General features: G+C 42.8%; 2 protein-coding genes and 2 long non-coding RNA genes across 17 annotated transcripts in view; 2 read left to right on the top strand and 2 right to left on the bottom strand.

Moving 5' to 3' along the window:
• LOC115194590 (tudor domain-containing protein 7B) overlaps positions 1–7779 on the bottom strand; it is a 40281-nt gene extending 32502 nt beyond the window's left edge. For 2 of the 4 annotated variants that reach the window (XM_029754425.1, XM_029754426.1), the window contains exon 1: positions 7328–7779. In XM_029754425.1, the coding sequence (XP_029610285.1) occupies positions 7328–7402 (75 nt within the window). In that variant the 5' untranslated portion in view covers positions 7403–7779. Of the gene's footprint in view, positions 1–2236; positions 2478–7327 lie in introns of those variants that run through there. The other 2 variants (XM_029754423.1, XM_029754424.1) reach the window with 2 other exon arrangements.
• Positions 4907–5354, bottom strand: LOC115194617 (uncharacterized). Its single transcript, XR_003878415.1, has 2 exons — positions 5189–5354; positions 4907–5050 (listed from the first exon to the last, which is right to left on the bottom strand). It is a non-coding gene; the product is annotated as an uncharacterized LOC115194617 (long non-coding RNA).
• The window catches only part of LOC115194589 (dynactin subunit 1), a 32227-nt gene continuing 19913 nt past the window's right edge, over positions 5906–18219 (top strand). Inside the window, exons 1-15 of one of the 11 annotated variants that reach the window (XM_029754418.1) lie at positions 5939–6057; positions 8916–8965; positions 9058–9312; positions 9453–9531; positions 10603–10634; positions 10781–10798; positions 11810–11833; positions 12325–12396; positions 13192–13347; positions 14171–14194; positions 14668–14748; positions 14941–15057; positions 15411–15615; positions 16346–16424; positions 16786–16945. In XM_029754418.1, coding sequence (XP_029610278.1) covers positions 9085–9312; positions 9453–9531; positions 10603–10634; positions 10781–10798; positions 11810–11833; positions 12325–12396; positions 13192–13347; positions 14171–14194; positions 14668–14748; positions 14941–15057; positions 15411–15615; positions 16346–16424; positions 16786–16945 — 1275 coding nt within the window. In that variant the 5' untranslated portion in view covers positions 5939–6057; positions 8916–8965; positions 9058–9084. Of the gene's footprint in view, positions 6058–8893; positions 8966–9057; positions 9313–9452; positions 9532–10602; positions 10635–10780; positions 10799–11809; positions 11834–12324; positions 12397–13191; positions 13348–14170; positions 14195–14667; positions 14749–14940; positions 15058–15410; positions 15616–16345; positions 16425–16785; positions 16946–18219 lie in introns of those variants that run through there. The other 10 variants (XM_029754417.1, XM_029754412.1, XM_029754410.1 and 7 more) reach the window with 10 other exon arrangements.
• LOC115194619 (uncharacterized) lies at positions 16980–18066 on the top strand. Its single transcript, XR_003878417.1, has 2 exons — positions 16980–17383; positions 17954–18066. It is a non-coding gene; the product is annotated as an uncharacterized LOC115194619 (long non-coding RNA).

Below are 18219 nucleotides of genomic sequence, written 5' to 3'. Positions count from 1 at the left end.
AAGGCAGTTAACCCACTGTTCCTAGGCCGTCATTGAAAATAAGAATTTGTTCTTAACTGACTTGCCTAGTTAAATAAAAGGTAAAATATATATTTTTAAATGTCACAATTTACTGGAATACATTTGTCAATAATATCTATTTGGAAAAAGTCTGGTTATTACCACACAAATACCTGCTTGTTAACAAGATCAAAGAGGTCTCTTTCAGAATGATCCATAAGTATTACCCTGTGAATAATTACCTGAATAAAATGAAAAAATACATTAACTGTAGTTGTGTTGAGGATCCAGAAACAGTTTTGCATTTATTTTGGCATTGTCTACTTGTAAAGAAATGATGGCAAGATATTCATAGTTTTATAAATGGTATTATTCTTGATGACTTTTGTTTTTCTATGGGAGAATGTGCTGCTCGGTTTCCTTAACTATAATAATGATGAAGAAAAACAATTTCACCTCAAATCTAATTGTGCTAATAGAAAAATGTAATATTCATGAATGTAAATTGACTAATAAAAAAAACACTCTTCCATGTTTTCTATGAGGATTTTGAGCAGTACATTTAAGACATTTGAGCAGTACATTATTCTAATAAGAAATCAATACGTGTGTATTTTAAGGTATTTGTATAATCTGTCATTTGTTGTAACCCCTAGCATATGTTATCATTGTCTGTTTGTATACCTCTTGTATGTATGCTGTTTTTTCTGCAATAAATCCAACGGAGCATTGGATAAAGTTGTAGTCTTTGCGCGGCAGTTAAAGCCGAAAAAGGCAACTAAACTATTTTGTTCAATTAGGCTATAAAATAAAATGTAAACGTGCATTTGCAACTGTCACCAACAAGCCCCAAGTGTATGGGATCAATATCATGCTAAATGTATTGCGAACACACACAGCATCCATTTTGTATTCGTGTATCATGATCGGTACAAATAAGTACCAACCCACAAATGTAAATCACTATCCACAAATGCAATTCACTATCCACAAACAAACACCTTTTGATTTGTATTTGTAAATCGACATATTGCATTTGAATGTTTTCATAATTGCAGATATGCAGGTCATATCCAAGGGCCTTAAGTAAAATGACTGCCATAAAGGTTTGCACATTGGAGAGATATGCGCAAACGTGACAGATATGGCAAACCTACAACTCCATGTTTGGAAGCGCCTAGGTCACCTGATTTTTGGCAGGGATTTGACGACAAGAAAAAGGCCAAAAGTTATTTCGCGTAGAAAGCGATTTGAGGTCGTTGAAAAAAGTTCTCACATAAGGGTAATAGAATGCCACAGCTGGGACTGGGGAGTGTTGGCAGCTGTGTTGATTGTCTGATCCCATAACCTAACTTTTGCATGCCTCTCCTGGGGAAACGGTTAGATGCCTCAGGAACACTTATTTCTCATCGTCTGTGCAACATGAGACAGCGGATGGATTATAATATTATCACTTACAATGTATGACATATCCTTCACATTTAGTGGCGCTATCACACTGGCCAGCTAAATGAACTATTTGGGCGATGAACGGGTGTACGCCGCAATAGTGTTGCAAATATAGAGTGGGCTAGTGTTTCGATTATTTATGTTGGACATACTATGGTTACACATATCATGGTTACCATATTATAATTTCTGCAGGGATCAACACGGCTGAACGAGAAGCTGTCAGCGATTTATAGAAATCGCTTTTTACGGGTACAAAACTTTTTCTACGAATTCAAATCGCTTTCTACGCGTGAGAATATTTTTTCCATGGTCAGGTGACCTAAGCGTTTCCAAACATGGAGTTGCAGGTTGGCCATATCTGTCATGTTTGCGCATCTCTCTCCTATGTGCAAATATTTATGGCAGTCATTTTACTTATGGCCCTTGGAAATGACATGCATATCTGCAGTTATAAAAACATTCGAATACAATATATCGATTTACTAACACAAATCAAAAGGTGTTTGTTTGTGGAAAGTGATTTACATTTGTGGATTGGTACTTATTTGTACAGATCATGATACACGAATACAAAATGCATGCTGTGTGTTCACAATACATTTGATATTGATCCCATACAAGTGTCCTGTCAAGCGACGTTATGTCGCTCTATCGAGCTCCGTACTCTTGCCACTTCATGTAACTCAGAGGGATTTTAAGCATTCACCAAATAGTATCACATCAACTATTTAATCTCAGTAATAAGATAATTCATTCAAGTAATGCCAGTCAATATAACTCTTACCTTGCTGGGAAGGAACAGCGACGACGGTGACACGGTTAACTTACTGCTCGTCACACTCTCTGATTGTCGGTCTGTCCCAGCTCACCCAAAGCTGCGCTCTAGCCAAGCGCCTCCCAGCAGGCCCGGTTGGTGGGTTACGGTAGCCAACCTCGTCTGTGATGTGATTGGCCATCTCCGCACAGCCCCACGCTAATTCCATCAAAGCGCAGGCGCACACAGGAAACTGTTGTCCAAACTACAATGATTTATTATAAATTACACTTATTCTGTTTATAGGTCTATTTGGTTTTCGTCATCGGGTATGCTATCGTCTTAGAGTGAGAAAAAACAGTAGGCAAAACAATATTCACTGCCACTGTGTGCCACAAAGTAAGCCGCTTTTCTCAGTCTGTCTCTCGCTAGTTCTCAGAGAGCTGAGAGCTCAACGTTTTGTTTATGCGGTGGAATGCTTCAGATGGTACTTCAGATGGAAGGTTGGTTACACTGTTGCATAAAGTGAATTTGCACTACAGCTGAGCTACAGACACCCAGACAGTCTCTTTTTTTCTCCCTCACATTTCTCACATAGATCTGGGCTGCTGCCTTCCCTCCTTCCTGACTACAGTCTCCACAGCCAGATGGTTATATAATTGTTGGACTGAAAGGCATGTTAAAACCATCATGCTATGTAGGTTTTGGGATGGGATAAGTACACATTTTTATTTTATGATTTTAGTCTTATCCTGAGGTTGAAGCTCTAAACATAAGCCACCTATAAAAAGTATTTTGTCAGCCCTTTACAAAGTATTTATTTTTGTATTTTAATTTGATGTATTTATTAGGGATCCCCATTAGCTGCCAAGTACTAGGGTTAGGCCAAGGCAACAGCTACTCTTCCTGGGGTCCAAACACATTAAGGCACTTACGTCACACATAAAATAAAAGATAAAAACAATACATCATATAACATTATTACACCACTACAATACAAAATGTATAATACCACCATACAACAATGTTACAACGTTCGTGTGTGTGGAGTGCGTGTGCTTGCGTGTGTGTGCGTATGCGTGTGTCTGTTCCTGTGTATCTCTTCACAGTCCCCGCTGTTCCATAAGGGGTATTTTTATTTGTGCAGGCAAGCTCTAACATTCATAGTTCTCTTTTCATCATAGAGAGCCTTTTAACAGCCAACCATCTAAGATAGCCTACCAAACCATTGAATAAAAAGGCTCTGAATATCTTTTCCATCTGAGTAATCTATGTTGACTACCACAACTATGCGTCGAGGCAAGCAACACTGAACCATGCATGAGAGCGCCAGCTGTTCTGGACGACTGTGTGATCTCGCTCTCCGTAGCCGATATGAGAAAGACCTTTAAAACAAGTTAACATTCACAAGGCCACAGAGCCAGACAGATTACCAGGACGTGTACTCAGAGCATGCGCTAACCAGCTGGCAAGTGTCTTCGCTGACATTTTCAACCTCTCCCTGACCCAGTCTGTAATACCTACATGTTTCAAGCAGACCAACATAGTCCCTGTGCCCAAGAAAGTGAAGGTAAGTAAGCAGCCTTGCACAAGCCTTAACGTGTGCGAGCCGGAACGTCTCATAGGAGCAGGAGCCCATCTCCTTTTTCTGTAGCGTGAGACAGCTTGATGTACAAGTAAACCCCCTGAACAGGACGCCAAGTTAACCTGTCTAAATTACTATCACCCCATAGCACTCACATATGTAACCATGAAATGCTTTGAAAGGCTGGTCATGGCTTATATCAACACCATTATCCCAGAAACCCTAGACCCACTCCAATTCGCATACCGCTCCAAACAGATCCACAGATGATGCAATCTCTATTACACTCAACACTGCCCTTTCCCACCTGGACAAAAGGAACACCTATGTGAGAATGCTGTTAATTGACTATAGCTCAGTGTTCAACACCATAGTGCCCTCCAAGCTCATCACTAAGTTCAGGACCTGGGAACACCTCCCTCTGCACCTGGGTCCTGGACTTCCTGACGGGCAGCCACCACCTGAAACAACACATTCACCACGCTGACCCTCAATACAGGGGCCCTCAGAGATGCGTGCGTATTCCCCTCCTGTACTCCCTCTTCACCCACGACTGAGAACGCCTCTTCCCCCTCAGGAGGCTGAAAAGATTAGTCATTGGCCATCAGATCCTCAAAAGGTTCTACAGCTGCACCATTGAGAGCATCTTGGCAACTGGCAACTGCTCGGCTTCTGACCAGGCGCTACAGAGGGTAGTGCGTACGGCCCAGTAGATAACTGGGGCCGAGCTCCCTGCCATCCAGGACCTCTATACCACCCAAGTCATAGACTGTTCTCTCTGTTACTGCACAGCAATCAGTACTGATGCACCAAGTCTGGAACCAACAGGACCCTGAACAGCTTTTACCCCCAAGCCATAAGACTGCTATTTGGGTAACTATTTAATAGTTAGTCCAGATAGTTAATTAGTTACCCAAATAGCTATCTGCATTGACCCTTTTTGCACTAACTCTTTTGACTCATCACATACTCTGCTACTAATGTTTAATATCTATCCTGTTGCTGAATTACCTCCTACCCCTGCACATCGACTCGGTACTTACCCTGTGGATATAGCGAAATTATAGTTACTCGTTGTGTATTTACTCCTTGTGTTGTTATTTCTCTATCTTTTCTTTCTGCATTGTTGGGAAGGGCCGTAAGCTTTTAGTCTACACCTGTTGTTTACAAGAATGTGCCAAAAAAATGTGTATTCGATTTTTGATACCTGTAAACCAAAATCTCAAATAATGTACCCATGGGAGAACCATTTGAAAAACCTTTTGGTTCCAGGTTGAACCCTTTTGGGTTCCATATAGAGGCCTTTCTACAGATGGTTGTTCATGGAACACAAAAGGGTTCTGCCAGGAACCAAAAATGCTTCTCCTATGGGAACAGTTGAATAACCATTTCGGAACCTTTTGTCTACTGAGCTTATGTGAGTGGAAAAACAGTACAAATATTTGAATCAGTTTTGTTTCTATATAAACGTTTTGCGCATTGCTAGTTGAGCGCGTCACTCTAGGTCGTCACTAGTTACCACAGCCACAAAATAAGAAACCCCACCGATTTATATAAGGTATCTTCTTAAAATGTTATTTTAAACCTAACCATAACCACACTGCTAACCTTAAATTAAGACTAAAACGCAAATATTTTTTTCCATTAATTTATACGATATACCAAATTTAGACTTTGTGGCTGTCTATAACTAGTAACAACCGTCACTCACCATATCTCGCGCCAAACACTGATTGCAAATGTTTTTGATGTTTGTTCACGTTGCTAGCGATTTCAGACACTTATTTTTACTTCTAGACATGCCTCACATTTGTATATAAAACGCGAAAAGGAAGTTTAACAACATTTATTTAGAAGTTGAGTTACTTTATATTCTATAGCTGACCTGTGTAGTTCTACTCACCACCTTGGATTGTCAGTACACATAGTTATCCATCAATCCAACAGGTGTGGGCGCTTGGAATATATTCGTTTGTTTATGTGATATCGTGTACTGATGTTTGAAATGTATTATGTATTGGCCATTGTTATTGGAACTTCTGTAACGTAATTCCAATTAATACAAATTTCACTTTTGTCAGAAGAATCGGAAGTGGACGATTTATAATGAGAAAAAAAGCACCGGAAGTTGGTGTGGGTGGACGGTTCTTATAATAGCTTATTATAGGGCATTTTGCTAACTGACCTTTACTTGTATATTTTTCTTCTGTTTAACCAACAAGTTATTTTGGAACATCATACCAAACCTAACTTTGTCAATTTGCAGGTAGGTGGAAGAAGTTTGCTAACGTTATCTAGCTTCTCAAGATTATTGACTGTTAGGCTAACACTTCGCATCTAGTATAACGTTAGCTAGAAATCTAACGTTCGCTAGCTAGCGTTACTAGCTACAATGAAATGTATTGTTGATTTAACGTTAGCTAGCAAAGTATTTTAGTTAACGTTAACTCGCCACCGTCACTGCTTCTTTCTATGGGAAAACTGTATGAATATAAATTTTTCAGAGTAGTTAGCTAGCTAATTTGTTTGCTCGAGCTACCTAACGTTAGCTAACATTACAATCAGATTTTTTGACTGACGCGGAACACACCACAGTTAGCTAGTTTAGTAACCAACTAGCGTTAGCTAACTAAGTTAGTTGGCAAACGTTAACCACCTAACCTGGTTGGCTAGCTAGCTATTTTAGCTTGCCAACTGTCATAATGTTTGTGCTGGATGACACTTTCACCTGATCTTACAGGGCAAGATGACACTGACAACCTCTGAAGTAGATAGTCCTGAAAAGGAGGATGATCATTTCTATTGGTGACAGTCAAGTGCTGATATGAGCATAATCAGAAACACACCCTTTCTCACTGAGTGATGTTCTTCTTTCAGTACAAGTCCATATCAGGCCCTACTAGTGTCTTGTCAGGTATTGTTATGGCAAGATTATTTTCTGTTTTCCCATAATCTAGCTGCTACAGCTGGAGACTACAATGTTATTGCGTACTTGCTGGGATTCGGGAGAAGTACGCAAGCTCACTTAGAGTTGTGATGGTTGCTGAAGGTGAAGCATCACTAATAGCTTCCCCTGCCAGAGACCCTCCTCTCCTCACTCCTCTCTTGTCTCTGTCACAAACACTTCCTCTCAGAAGGATAGTGAGAGAAGCTAGGAGGATAGATGGAAAAGCTTACACTGTTTGATACTGTTGTTATTTTGCGGATAAATAAGGCAACAAGTCAATATGGCTGGAATGCGCAGGCGGCATTCCGTGGCCGTCCTGGCAATGGGCCGGGGTAGCTTGGTGAGTCCTATCTGATATTCTGTCTAAGACTAAACGAGTTCCTACATATGAGTTGATTTGATTGAACGGACAAACAGCAACAGTCAGTTATTTTACCCAAGGCTAGTGATTGTCTATAGGCTACTTTTGATTTTATACTTGCGTCAACCATTTTTAGTGGTGCCACATTGGAAAACAGAACTGTATCAAGAGCAGTTTTCTTGTTGATTCTGCTGGCAAAGAAATTAAGATAAATATGTGTATACTCACAATGCAGGCCATGCAGCACGGTGCTGAAGATGATGATTTCGGTGATGATGATGAAATAACATGTTGTGGCTCCATGATCTGTTCACCGCTTCAGCTGAAGAAGTCACGGTTAGGAAGGAAGGGTAGACTATTCCAATGGCATTTCCTGGATGTTCCGGTGTTATGACATAAGAGCTCAGTTTCTACTTCTTTTGTTTCTAGTTTCTGACTAACACCATTCCTGCCATGATCCCGGCTACTCCTCCCAGTTGTCTGCCTTTCGGACTATATCTATTAGGCTAGCTACAGCTAATCTGGTCTCCTCTCACATGGCATTGCCTCCCTGAAGACCCACATATAATGTTTGCCATGTTCCTCCATGGCCCATTTTTGACCATTTCTCAAAGATTTCCTCAGTGTGGGTAGACTGTGAGCGGTACTGTCTGTGTGTCTACCGGCAGTAATGGTTACAGTCTGCTGTAACCATATGACTGGGTGTGTGACTGCTCTGTCCTCAGGCTGTCTGTGGCCTAGCTAGCATGAGTCAGCTGGCTGTGTGTCTATATGGCCTAGCCAGTGAAGAGTCAGCTAGTTGACATCCAGAAGAGGGAACTAGACCTAATTGATATATCATCAATATGTTGTTTGTTTCTAGTACTTGTTGTGGAATAGGCCTATATCAGCCCTTTTCCCTCTCAGCTTTTTTCTGTCAGTCTGTGAACTAGTCCTAATTGCCTTAATGGCCAATTAGTCCTAGTTATTTAACTAGGCAAGTCAGTTAAGAACAAATTCTTATTTACAATGTCGGCCTACCAAAAGGCAAAATGCCTCCCGCGGGGACTGGGGCTGGGATTAAAAATACAAATATATGACAAAACGCACAACAGTACATAAAGAGAGACCTAAGACAACAACACAGCATGGCAACAACACAGCATGGCAGCAACACATGACAACACAGCATGGCAGCAACACCATATGACAACAACATGGTAGCAACACAACATGGTAGCAGCACAAAACATGATACAAACATTATTGGGCACAGACAACAGCACCAAGGGCAAGAAGGTAGAGACAACAATGCATCACGCAAAGCAGCCACAACTGTCAATAAGAGTGTCCATGAGTAAGTCTTTGAATGAAGAGATGGAGACAAAACTGTCCAGTTTGAGTGTTTGTTGCAGCTCGTTCCAGTTGCTAACTGAAAAGAGGAGCGACCCAGGGATGTGTGTGCTTTGGGAACCTTTAACAAAATGTGACTGGCAGAATGGGTGTTGTATGTGGAGGAGGAGGGCTACAGTAGATATCTCAGATAGGGGGAGTGAGGCCTAAGAGGGTTTTATAAATAACCATCAACCAGTGGTCTTGCGACCAGTTTACAGAGATGACCAGTTTACAGAGGAGTATAGAGGTCAGTGATGTGTCCTATAAGGAGCATTGGTGGCGAGTCTGATGGCCGAGTTGATGGCATGGAATGTTGTCATCAATAAAAACATGTTTGCATGCTTCACTTTGTTGTTGTGGAATATCCGATGTTCAAATGTTTTATCTTAGATCTCACCAAGAACTCAGTTGTCATTGTTTCTTGTCTGTGGATAAATGAAAGATTTCCAGGCACACAGAGAAGTGCAAAGATCACAACAAAATCAAACCGAGGTGAGGCTGTAGACTAACACCGGCAGTGTCAACAGCAGTCACAAGGTCCTCTGTCCTAAACTATGTTCTCTCTCTCCACCCCCACACCCCAGATCTCCGGCAGCCCCCTCCTGAGCAAGATGAGTGCGGATGGGGGAGGCAAGCCTGCCAAGGTGGGCTCGGTGGTGGAGGTGATCGGTAAGGGCCAGCGTGGCACGGTGGCGTATGTGGGCGCCACACTCTTTGCCACAGGCAAGTGGGTGGGTGTGATCCTGGACGAGCCCAAGGGCAAGAATGATGGCACGGTCCAGGGGAAGAGATACTTCCAATGTGACGAGAACTGCGGCATCTTTGTGCGCCAGTCCCAGGTAACTAAGCTAATACGCCATACCATAGACACTCTCTCTAACTGTGACACACACACATACACTCTCTCTAACTGTGACACACACATTGTGGAAGAGTAATAGACTGGTGTATTGAACTTGTCTCCCTCTCTCCTTATCAGATCCAGCTAGTGGAAGATGGTGTCACCTCTCCAGACATCCCAGAGTCGTCCACTGCCAAGTTCCTGTCCAAGCAGAAAGGTGAGCAGAATAACAAAGCTGTAGCCTTCATTTACATGGCCTCAGATAGCATTGGGGTTAATTTCATTTCAATTCAGTCAATTCAGTAAGTAAACTGAAATTCTAATTGTCCTCAATGCTTCTCTATGAGGAGAATTTTTAGAAATTTCTGTTTACTTCCTGAATTGAAATTCTCCCCAACCCTGGATAACATGGCACTGATCTTTAGGCTGCAATCATAAAGACAACACTAACCAGGTTTCCATCCAACCTTTTTATGCGAGTAAAGTACATGTTGGATAAAAAATGTCATGACAGGCCTGATGGAAACAGAAAATGTGTCAGTTCACTTTCCAAATGTCCACAAAACTAAATACGCTAGACAAGGTGGGATCTTTTTGTGTCGGTAAAAATCATTGAGAGAATTGTCTGCAGAAACGCTTAAGATGCACAAATATTGATATAATAACCATCATATGGAAGTGAACTTGGAGTCACGCGATGACATGTTGTGTGGTCCTCCCACTACGACTCGCTGGGAAACCATGCAGTTCATTAGACTACAGATGAAATAAGTGATGAACTTCACAGGGTGGTGAAAGGGCAAGGTGGTGACCTTGTGATGCATCTTTCCATTCCATATCCATAATAATCTCATCATTGGCTAAGGAGCACGTGTCAATACTAGACTGGGCACACTCACTATATAATGCCTTTTTTTGTTTTGAATGAGAGAACCATCAGTAGAGTTGAAAATGCGATGGAAAACCATTTAACTTTTTTATTCACTACACGGGAATTAAAGCGCAGAAGTAAATGTTATGTGCACTATGTCATCACCCACAGCCTTTTAATCCCCAACAAGTCCATTTGATGGAAACTCGTCTTTGGTTGGGAAATGCGCGTATTGTTGATAAGCAGATATAGAATATTTGCATGATAATCTGTTGCCAATCGGATGGAAACCTAGCTACTGTAACACTTTATATTACGGTCCACTTAAAGTAATTCTAAAGGGTTTCGAAGTATTTTATAAATGGTTTATGTGTGTGTTTATAATAACATATCTGTTCTTTCTGTTTTTATCTTCAGACATGCCTGAGATTCCAAAATCAGTCAAACAGGTACAGTAAAAATACAGACCTTTGTTTCCGAGCGATTTCCATCCCTCTCCTCTCCTTTTCTCTCGCTCCAAGTGACCTACCTGACCTCTTCCCTCTTATCTACTTCTCTCTATCCCTCTCTCCTTTTCCCCCAAATACCATTACAGACGCCCATTTCCAAGAAGGTATAGATATTTAAAACTATGCTCACCTACTTTGCCACGGTGGTTGTTTGCTTGTCACGTTTTCTTTTGAATTAGGCTCTTCAGGGTAATATTTTTGGCCTGTCATAGCTTTTCTGTAGTTCGTCTTTTGGACTGTGTACTGCTAATGGATCACATGGGTGTTTCATGTCACCGTACATTTTTGTTGCATTTTCACTTTGGTTCCATGACACATTTAGGAGCATGATGTTCCATGTTCTGGCTGTTAGGTTCATTTTATTTATATATATATATAAATAAATAAATATAAAATGAACCTAATAGCCAGAACATGGAACATCATGCTCCTAAATGTGTATATATTTTTTTCAGACTCAAGTGTATTCTTGCCTGCATTGTGATGCGTCTTGTTTTTGCCTCGACTTCACCTGGTTTTTTTTGTTGTTGTTGACTTATTTTAAGTCATGTTATATTCTTTTTAACATCAACTTCACCCACTTATATATTAACTACAGTACGTCACCTCAGTTTTTAAAAGTTGTGGTTATCAGCACAAACTTCATACTTGCATAAAGACTTAAAGAAAAATTCCACCCAAAAACTCTCTTTTGGTGTTTGTTTGATTAGTTGATATAGTTCAAAAATGTTTTGCAGGACAGCAATTACGTTTTCAAGATATGTAACTTTCAAAATACAGAAATACAGCCGGTAAGTTGCATCATATGATGCACAATGCGTCAAACCGGCTGTATTTCTGTATGTCAACAATGAAGTAATGAAGCAAATACTAAGAGTTTTTGGGTGGAGTTTTCCTTTAAGTGATTACCGGGAATTCAGTAACAGACAGCAGTCCAGCCGGAGAGGGATATATCAGTGTGTTTTGACTAATATTAACCCTGTGTGTTTCTGCCTCTCTGCCCTGCTAACTACTGCCCTTCGCCGTCTCTGCTGGGCCTGTGTGTGTGTGTGTTCTCTATCCTCCGCCGCTACTATACCCTCCTCCTCTTCCTCCTCTTCCTCCTCCTCCTCCAGTCCGTCACCCGCCGTAGCACCAAGGTGAGCTTGTTATGAACAGCAGACGGTGTGGTAACAGGGTTGCGTTAAAGAAGAGCCCACCTGTCCATTCCTACTGTAGATCGTGTCGTCCTTGTGATGTCACAGCAGTACGTCCTGAGGTAGATTAGAGCAATGGAATGTTGATAAGCTCATGAATATGGAAGATGTAGGAAAGTAGCTCACCCCAGTCTGGAAAAGGAATGATGTTTTAGAGTGGGAGATCTCCTGCTTCAGTTTAACGTCATAGACTGAGATAGAAGTCAACAGTCAGTATGTCACACGTCAGTACATGGTGTGTGTATCTGTTTAGGCCTAACTATAGAATGTGAGAGTAGTAGAGTGTATAAAGTTGTTCTAGAAGATTCCCTCAGGAAGAGAGAACAGCAGTAGATGGCTTTTCAACCCCTAACACAGCAGAGTGTATAAAGTTGTTCTAGAAGATTCCCTCAGGAAGAGAGAACAGCAGTAGACAGCTCTTCAACCCCTAACAGTCTACTCTCATACAACAGTGGAATACTCCAGGTCGTCTCTCCTCCTCCAGCTCCCTCCCCTCCCTCCTCATGGTACGTTCCAGGCCTCATACCACCTGACTCCCCTGGGAGAGATCAACTCTGGTCCTGGAGGGGTGAACTCTGGTTATTGGTCAAAGGTCAAATTCACTGCAATAACTGGAAAAACGACAGCGTAGTTAGTTTTAGTAATTTTAAACCAAAGTCCCCACAAAATGTGAAGCAGTAACTTACTACTGTAGTAGTGCCTCTAAAACCAGAGTTCACCCTTTTCCAGACAGTTCAGTTCACCTGGCCAGTTCCTTGTGCACTGTTGCTACTTTTTAGAGTAGGCCAGATCAGCACAGTAAAGGGTGACTTATATGGCACTGGGTGTGGTATTTGCTCACCACTGAAGGTTTCACTTAAATACGGGTTTACCGGAGTTCACCTGGGCTCTGGGTGGAAAGTTTCTGTGTTCAGTTCCGGGAGCAGTCTGGTTTTTATGGTCATTGGGATTAACAGGTAATGGTACGGTCTCACAGATGTAGTTCTCTTTTACATGGTTTTAACTTGTATTTCTCCCTCTTCCTGTTCTCCTCTCTCGCTCCCCTTTCTCTTTCTATCTTTTCTTCGCCTCTCTCTACCTCCACCCTCTCCCCCCTCCCCCGCCTCTCTCTACCTCCACCCTCCCCCCCTCCCCCACCTCTCTTTACCTCCACCCTCTGCCCCCTCCCCCACCTCTCTACCGCCTCCACCCTCTCCCACCTCCCCCACCTCTCTCTACCTCCACCCCCCACCTCTCTCTACCTCCACCCTCTCTCTACCGCCACCCTCTCCCCCACCTCTCTCTACCTCCCACCTCTCCAGGCTCCCCGGGCCATCGGGCTGTCCAGCTCTCGGTCCAGGGAGGATGTCAGCGAGGGCAGCCTGTCTTCCAAGGGTGCGCTGGGGGCTCCTGTCGTCCCCCTGCCCAGCGGCACCCCCGCCACGTCCGGAGCTCCACCCCCCGCCACCCCTAGCAAGGTCAGTCCACAACCCCCCGTGGCCAATCAGATCATTACCTTAGGTTCTGGGGAGCTTTTTGGTCTAGCACAGAAAGAAAACACTCCATTATCATAACATTGATACGTTGTTGGATGTGTTTACTACTGGGCTGGAACAAAAGCCTGCAGCCTGATATGTCATTTATATAGATCTGAGACGATAAACCGAAAAAATTATCGAAACAGACCACTTATTGAGGATGTTTTGATGACATCGTTCATTACAATAATTAGCCTATTCTACAGAAAAGTGAAGTTTGCTAATATGGGGTGATTGTTGGGATAATGGCGACAGTGCATGAAGATGGCGGCCCCCATGTACTTACCACACATTCCTTGTTTTGCTAAGTTTGCAGTGTTGTTCATCGCTCTCCGTTACTATTTATTTGTATGGTCATTGGCACCGTGTACATGATCCCAAAGCTTTAAGACGCCAGCAATAAAATAAATGTATATATTTACTGGCACATTGAGCCATGTCGCGCGCCGTAGTTTAAGAACTCTGTGGGTGGTGCTAAAAACAATGATGTCAAATCTGAATTCCTCCATCTTTATGGACCGTCGGCCGTTGATGGCTACAACATTGAAATTAGCAGTAGTAGTTTGAAGGGTAACAACAGAAGCTGGTGCACATTATTCTAAACCTATCATTTTATTTGTTGTATTGATTCAGTCAGTTTATCGTGATTGTGTCTTTTTGTCCGCATCGCCCAGCTCCACCATGATATCACCTCCATCCATTGTGTTTCCTCATTTGTTGTCTGTTGACTGTTGTGTTCCATCCATGTTGTCGTTGTAAACAGGCTGAGCCTCCTGCATCAAAGCAGGTAGGGTAACAGTATCTGAACGCATGCTTATCTGGTCTGGGCATGTTGTTTGACTAACAAACTGAAATTGCCCCAAATGGCATCCTATTCCCTATATAGTGCACTGCTTAATAGGGAATAGGGTGCCATTTGGGACGTATCCAGAGATCATAGGGTGTTACTCCTCAGCCTCACTACCACTGCACTTCCCCTGCATGCCAACAGAGGGCAGAGTTTCTTTGGTTTAATATTACTGAGTAAAGGAGTTCACTCCAGACAAGGTTCTTGGTGGTGGGAGCATGTATTGGAGCTTTGAGGTTTTTTTTGGAATGTGGGTTCTAACGTCTCTGGTTGCTTTGAGATGTCCACTATCCCCTCTCTCAATGCCCCCCCCCCCCCCCCCCCCCATCCCTTCCTATTCGTTCTTCCCCCCTTTCTCTCTCTGTCTTCCCTGATGTGTTCACCTTCTCACCTTAACCTCTCTGTCTTCCCAGGAGGAGGAGTCTCTGCGTGGCCAGGTGAAGGACCTAGAGGAGAAGCTGGAGACCCTAAAGATGAAGCGGGCGGAGGACAAGGTCTTTGTCTCTTTAATCATCTATTTATTATCTTGTTATTATATTCAGCACATTGACTGGCTGTCTCTGTATGAGTTGTGCTATACAAATATAAAGACATCTAAAATTGATCATTTTTGATAACTTTCTCACTCGTAATAAATATGTCATAACTTGTATTATTATTTATTCATATTTACAATGATTATTCAGGTCAAGCTGAAGGAGCTGGAGAAACACAAGATTCAGCTGGAGCAGCTCCAGGAGTGGAAGACCAAGATGCAGGAGCAGCAGACTGACCTGCAGAAACAACTCAAAGAGGCCAAGAAGGTACAGTACACACCAGAAACATGAATGATTAACCTCTATGGTAGTCACCTTTTTGAAATGAGTACAGAACCTTCACGCTTCTTTTGGGGTTTCTGTCCACTTCTCTTATTAAATCAGAGTACTTGGCAAGACTTCAAGTAACAAACCGGTAGTCATTAACCTAGGATAATTAAAAGGTAATCGCTTATGTAATGTTGTACCAGGTATGGAAGTCTGTTGTCGGGTACCTAGTTTTAGCTTTGGTTAGATTGACATTGCTAATGACGTCCACTCTTGTCATTCTGGATTTTTTGCGTATTTCGTCTGACTCTGTTCACACAAATGTGAGATTTACACTAATGTTCCTCTCTCAGGACGCCCGGGAGGCATTGGAGGCCAAGGACCGCTATATGGAGGAGATGTCAGACACGGCGGACGCCATCGAGATGGCCACCCTGGACAAGGAGATGGCCGAGGAGCGGTCAGAAAGCCTGCAGGTGGAGGTGGAGTCGCTGAAGGAGAAGGTGGAGGAACTCACCATGGACCTGGAGATCATTAAACACGAGGTTGAGGAAAAAGGTTAGAGGTCACTAGTAGTGAGTTGCTATAGAAGGCTGCTCTTTTTATGGTATCTCATCCCATACAGAGGGTCAAAGATCATACCCCCAAAACATGCTAACCTCCCCTGTTATTGTAATGGTGAGAGGTTAGCATGTCTTGGGGGTATGATCTTTAACCCTCTAACTTTCTCACTCATAATTTTTCACGATTCATTCAGGATTATCTGTAATGGTAGCATCCACATTAATGTAGCAGTGTTCAGAAACATTCTTATGATAAAACTGACTCCAATGACACAATACATTATTTACCATTCATTTCTATTGGACTCAAAATAAATTGAAATGCAACCATAACGACATGTAAATGCATCCAACGAGTTTGTAGAGTCACAAGCTTGATGTAGTCATTCCGTGCTAGGAATATGGGACCAAATACTACACTTTTGACTACTTTATTTATAATCTTTAGGGGTGTCAATAATTTTGGTCCCTACCTTTTTATTGAGAAAAATATATATTGTTCAACAATAACTTTTTACATACACTATAGCGCAGTATTTAAATTATTTATTTTATACAGTCATTATTGTTCATTTTTATCAAGGGTGTCAATAATTTCGGATCCCACTGTCTTTATATATATATATATATATATATATAAAATATAGCAATCATATATTTGACAAGGACTTATCCAGTATTGCTTGGCAAAGTTGAAACCTAACCTAACTCTATTGCTTCTCCAGGTTCCGACGGAGCTGCCTCTAGTTACCACGTCAAGCAGCTGGAGGAGCAGAACAGCAGGTTGAAAGATGCTCTGGTCAGGTGCGTGTACTTCAAACTAAAAATAAAATGGGTTATGGTTTTATTTCTTGAAAAGTAAACATTTTGAACAAACTGTCTCATCCGTTACATGATGTTTCATTGAGATCTAGTGCCCCGTATGGGTACACTGGGGTTTCTTTTCCCTTCAGGATTTGCTCAAAATGATTTGTCTGTCACTTCTTGGGGCAGTTTCCTGGATACAAATTAAGCCTAGTCCTGGACTAAAAAGCCTGCTCAGTGGAGAATCTCCATTAGAAGTGGTTTCTAGTGCAAGACTGCACTTGATCTGGGTCTGGAAACCAGCCTTAAACGTTTCCCTTTAGTTTGATCTCTAACAGAACTATTTGTTCCCCTCCCTCAGGATGCGTGACCTGTCGTCGTCTGAGAAGCAGGAGCACGTGAAGCTGCAGAAGCAGATGGAGAAGAAGAATGGAGAGCTGGAGACTCTGAGGACCCAGAAGGAGAAACTACAGGAGGAGATGAAGCAGGCTGAGGCCACCATCGATGAGTTGAAGGAGCAGGTCAGTCAGCCAGGCCACCATCGATGAGCTGAAGGAGGTCAGTCAACCAGTTTGTCAGTTAGTCAGTTAGCAGGGGGGGGTGCTAGGTTACCATCAACAAGCTCAAAGAACAGGCCAGCCAGTCTGACAGGCCACCATCATTGAGCTCAAAGAACAGGTCAGTCAGTCAGCAAGGTCATCATCAACAAGCTCAAAGATCAGGTCAGTCAGTCATTCAGCCAGTCAGTGAACATGTCAGTCAACCATAGTGTCAGTCAGCCAGTCCGTCCATCAGCCAGTCAGTTAGACAACCAGTCAGCCAGGCCACCATCAACGAGCTCAAAGAACAGGTCAGCCAGCCAGACAGTCGGTTCGTGAGTCAGTCAGTGACCTCAAAGAACATGTCAGTTGGTCGTTCAGCCAGTCAGTCAGCCCACCATGGATGAGCTCAGTGAACAGGTTAGCCAGTCAGTCAGCCCACCATGGATGAGCTCAGTGAACAGGTTAACTAGTCAGTCAGCCCACCATGGATGAGCTCAGTGAACAGGTTAGCCAGTCAGTCAGCCCACCATGGATGAGCTCAGTGAACAGGTTAACTAGTCAGTCAGCCCACCATGGATGAGCTCTGAACAGGTTTGCCAGTCAGTCAGCCCACCATGGATGAGCTCAGTGAACAGGTTAACTTGCCAGTCAGCCCACCATGGATGAGCTCAGTGAACAGGTTTGCCAGTCAGTCAGCCCACCATGGATGAGCTCAGTGAACAGGTTTGCCAGTCAGTCAGCCCACCATGGATGAGCTCAGTGAACAGGTTTGCCAGTCAGTCAGCCCACCATGGATGAGCTCAGTGAACATGTTTGCCAGTCAGTCAGCCCACCATGGATGAGCTCAGTGAACAGGTTTGCCAGTCAGTCAGCCCACCATGGATGAGCTCAGTGAACAGGTTAGCCAGTCAGTCAGCCCACCATGGATGAGCTCAGTGAACAGGTTAGCCAGTCAGTCAGCCCACCATGGATGAGCTCAGTGAACAGGTTAGCCAGTTGCTCATATAGAGCAGGGGTCTTCAACTTTTTTTTTGCTCAGGGAACCCCACCGAGGCATACCGGCGACCCAGGAACCCTCATCATACTTTAGCAAAAAAAAATACATTTCATGTCTTATCAGGTGAATGATAAGGGCAAGGAGAAGTAATCAACATTTTTAAATGAATAGTTTTGGTAGATCGTTTTTCATTATTTTGACCTGCCCACATTATTATTTACATTTTAGTCATTTAGCGGACGCTCATATCCAGAGG

This window comes from Salmo trutta, chromosome 5 (genome assembly GCF_901001165.1).
Source record: "Salmo trutta chromosome 5, fSalTru1.1, whole genome shotgun sequence".
NCBI classification, from domain to species: domain Eukaryota; kingdom Metazoa; phylum Chordata; class Actinopteri; order Salmoniformes; family Salmonidae; genus Salmo; species Salmo trutta.
Note: the sequence above shows the minus strand (reverse complement) of the source record. Positions and strands in the feature narration are given on the sequence as shown.